The 4217-nt window shown below is 38.7% G+C and overlaps 1 protein-coding gene across 1 annotated transcript; it reads left to right on the top strand.

The window, feature by feature from the left end:
• The first annotated feature begins 507 nt into the window (after positions 1-507).
• On the top strand, positions 508-3837 carry LOC129312630 (histone-lysine N-methyltransferase, H3 lysine-9 specific SUVH6-like). Its single transcript, XM_054955305.1, has 2 exons — positions 508-709; positions 1735-3837. The coding sequence occupies exon 2, from the start codon at positions 1760-1762 to the stop codon at positions 3722-3724; it is 1965 nt and encodes a 654-aa protein (XP_054811280.1). The 5' UTR covers positions 508-709; positions 1735-1759; the 3' UTR covers positions 3725-3837.
• The last annotated feature ends 380 nt before the right edge of the window (positions 3838-4217 follow it).

The following is a 4217-nucleotide window of genomic DNA, read 5'->3' as shown; positions in this document are numbered from 1 at the left end:
TTCACTGTGAACTCCAACCGCCCTCTACTCTGCATTTCTAGTCGAATTTTTCAGGTGAATCTTCTTCTTCCTTGAACTTCATTTTTCGCTTTTCTTTCCTTTTCATTTTTGCATGGCCCCTAGATCGATTAGGTTGCTCCAAATTTCCAGTGTGATAGTTCAACTTTCTTTGAATGAATAATGATTTTACTGAAATGCCGAGTCCGTTCTCAGCTAAAATCTGATGAATGCGTCTTCATTCTTTCTATTTTTGGTATTTTCGTAGTTCTTTCATGCTTTCTTGCTTCCCCATTTATTTGCTTTGCTCGGTTTCTTTGTTTATAGGGAAGACATGGATTGTACGGACTGTTAGGAAATGACGTTGTGTAGGTGGTATTGTGATTTGTTGAGTTTCTGTTCACAGAGATGACATAGATGGTGTTTCTAATGGCTACATTAGTCTTAATGGTTACTCTGAAGAAATTTTGGTATGAGTTTTGTGCTCTGTTTGTACGGAGAGAAAGTATAAGAGGAAAATTTGTCTCCACCGTCTACGTTCCTCTCTCCCTCTTGTTTGTTTTTGCGCTCGACTCATCTCGACGTCCATTTTCGCATTCGTGCGTATTGCTTAGGAGACTCATCTTCGACACAGGCAGCGGCATCGTCTTCAACGCATTATCTTCCACTTAGGCGTGTTCTTCTTGGCTGCGCTTTTCTTCCTCGACTCAGGGTTAGTTCTTCTTCTTCTTCAACAACAACATTTTTCCGTTCGATTTCCAGCTTTCTGCCATGATTTCGAGCTGTTTAAGCCTTGATTCAGAACATTGATTTGTTGTTTAAGCCTTTAGACTATGAAATTAGTGATTATATATGACCTGCAGTATGAGGTTTTCTGCCCGGAAAATAATGGTTCAATTTCCAAATGCATACAATGAAGTGTAACACATCTCGTCGATCTTTATAATGAAAATCGATACACATCTTGTGAAGTTGGATGTTCAGAGAGCAAGTGGTTACAACGATCATATTGTGGGATCTGTGAGAAATTTACTTTGTTATTTTTCTCAGAAGTATGTGTTGAGGATGAATGTTTCTTATCTGTATTTATTGTAAAATGCTGATAGTTGTGTTGATGACATGAAACTATTTCATGGGGGAAAAGGGGACATTCTCTAGTCAATTCAATAGCATTGAATATTGAAATTCAATCGAACATCGTGTTGTTTTGAGTCCTAGAAGCTTCAATTAACCCAAAAGAAGAAAATTCAAATCAAACGTATAGCATTAGTGTGCAAAAATCATATTGCTTTACCTTTACTATAAGTCTATCACTCACTCTTTGAATCTTGAATCTTTACTATCACTTTTCATATTACCCCTCTAGATGATGTTGAGAGGTAGTACGAAAAGTTATAATAAAGAATTGTTGCTTATCTTTATCTCATGCCAAGCAGAGCATTGTTGCATCAGACCCTCTCCACAATTGTTGAGCATGTTTCTTCGAGGTTATAGTGAGTAAAAAAAAAAAAAAAAAAAGAGAGAAGACTGTCTTCATTGAAATACTGAGTTTGTTCTCAGCAAAATTCTAATGAGTGGGTCTTCGCTTTTCTGTTTTCGGTATTTTGTTTAGTTCTTCATGTTTTCTTGTTTCCCCATTGTTGATTTGCTTGGAAGGTTTCTTGTTTATGGAGAAGACATAAATTGTTGGGACTGATAGGAAATGAGGTGTTGATTCGATGAGTTTCTTGTTTACAGATCAGAAGACATAATTGTACTTCTAATGTCTACAACAGTTCTTGATGGCCAGTCTGATGAAAAATTGGTTAGGAAGCCATCTGTTATTCGGGACTACCCACCTGGGATTGGACGGAGTACAGCAAGAATCCATCCAAGGGCAATGTTTTCAAGAAGGTTTCCTTCCTCAAGAGTTTCCGCTATCAGAGATTACCCCCCTCTTTGTGGACCAAATTCCCTGAGTCAGGGTAAGGGAAATGTTTCCAAGGGCAAGCTCATGGACAGGAATTTGAGTGGTGGTATGGAAGAAAGGAAGAGAAAACTCGATTGCCTCACACCGGGTGATGGGTCTAAAGCTGTGTTGAGGACTAAAGACTCTTTGAATCATTCAAAGATGAATATTTTGAAAAAGAGAGAAGGAAATGCTGCTTCTGGAGGTATAGGTAGAAAATTTTCTGATGTCCGCAGATCACATGGTTATATTGTAAATGTTCCACTTCTGCGTCGCGGTACCCGAAATACTGTAAGGGAGACGATGCGCTGGTTTCAAGCTGTTTGTAGAAAATTGTTGCAAGAAGAAGAAGCGAAGTTAAACAGCCAAGCAAAAGCTCACAGGAGGATTGATTTAGAGGCTTTTAAGATACTTAAAAAGGAAGGAAAATGTGTAAATGTTGGAAAGATCTTTGGTTCTGTCCCAGGGGTTGAAGTAGGTGATGAATTTGACTATAGGATTGAGCTTAATATAGTTGGTCTTCATCACCCATCACAAGCTGGCATAGATTATACGACAATCAACGGTGAGCACCTTGCAACTAGTATTGTTTCATCCGGGGGATACAATGATGAGTTGGATAATTCAGGTGTCTTGACTTATTCAGGCCATGGGGGGAATGTGATGTGCAGCAAGAAAAAACCTGAAGACCAGAAGCTTGAGCGGGGTAATCTTGCTCTGAAAAACAGTATTAAGAAAAAGAATCCTGTTAGAGTGATACGTGGTGCTTTCTTCGGAGATGGAAGTCGTAAGAGATATGTGTATGATGGATTGTATGAAGTTGAGACATATTGGCAAGAAAAGGGGCCGCATGGCAAGATGATTTTCAGGTTTCAGCTGCAAAGAATCCCAAATCAACCAGAGCTTCCTTGGATTGAACTGAAGAATTCCAAAATGTTCACATTAAGGAAGGGTTTGATTGTTGCTGACATCTCACATGGTAAAGAGGAATTACCTATTCGTGCTGTGAATACCATAGATAATGAAAAACCACCATCATTTGATTATGTTACTAGGATGATCTATCCTGATTGGTTGCATCCAATAACTGCTGAGGGATGTAACTGTACTGACAGATGCTCTGACCCAACAAGATGTTCTTGTGCGGTTAAAAATGGAGGAATTCCATTCAATCACACGGGGTGTATTGTAGAAGTAAAGCCACTAGTCTACGAGTGTGGCCCTTCTTGCAAATGCCCTCCAGATTGCTATAACAGGGTCAGCCAACGTGGCATAAGATTCCCACTTGAAATTTATAAAACTGACAAAAGGGGATGGGGAGTTAGAGCTTATTGCTCCATACCTTCGGGGAGTTTTGTATGTGAATACATTGGAGAGTTGCTTGAAGACAAGGAAGCTGAACAAAGAACTGGCCATGATGAGTATCTGTTTGATATTGGTAATAACTTGATCAACAATAGTATTCTTTCTAATGAATCTAGGCCTGAAGGCTCCGACAATGGTGGTGGCTTCACCATCGATGCAGCTCGATATGGTAATGTTGGCAGGTTTTTCAACCATAGCTGTGCCCCTAATATGTATGCACAGAATGTCCTGTATGATCACGGTGACTGCAGGATTCCTCACATCATGCTGTTTGCCGCTGAGAACATTCCTCCATTGAAAGAGCTTACCTATGATTACAACTACTCAAAGGATCAAATCTATGATTCTGATGGCAACATAAAGAAGAAGGATTGCTTTTGTGGCTCTGTGGGATGTACAGGGAGGATGTATTGAGGTCCTTGGAGGTTTGTTAATGGAGAAGGGGTGATGCTTTTTGACTTTGTTCTTTACACATCCCTTGATGTGTTTGACTTGTTTTGTTTGTTCTGCATTAATCCTGACTCTGTTGGCATAGAAGTTATATTAGCTTGATCTGCATTGTGTAGCTAGAAAGGAAAAATACTCTAGTCAATTTAGTTTTTGTATGTAGTTTGAACACTTCATGTATATTTTGCCCAGTAATCCAGATCCTTCATTTGGGAAGAGTTTCCTTATATATAAGGAAGATTTGTTGGTATTGTTTGTTGTTCTAGATTACTGTTCTTGATAATATACCTATAAAAATTATTTTGAATAGTATTTTTATATGTTTTACTTACGTTTGCTGTATTTCTTGAGATGGGAACATTCATTGGCTTGTGTGATAGAAACATTTGCAGTGGATTGATTGATTCCTCTGAGAATGGATAAGAAATCAGATTTCATCATATCAAATGCAAGGTCTATA

Source organism: Prosopis cineraria, unplaced genomic scaffold (genome assembly GCF_029017545.1).
Source record: "Prosopis cineraria cultivar Desert tree isolate PC_DT_omini unplaced genomic scaffold, ASM2901754v1 PC6, whole genome shotgun sequence".
Lineage (NCBI taxonomy): Eukaryota > Viridiplantae > Streptophyta > Magnoliopsida > Fabales > Fabaceae > Prosopis > Prosopis cineraria.
The sequence above is the reverse complement of the archived record's forward strand: the minus strand, read 5'-3'. Positions and strand labels throughout refer to the sequence as shown.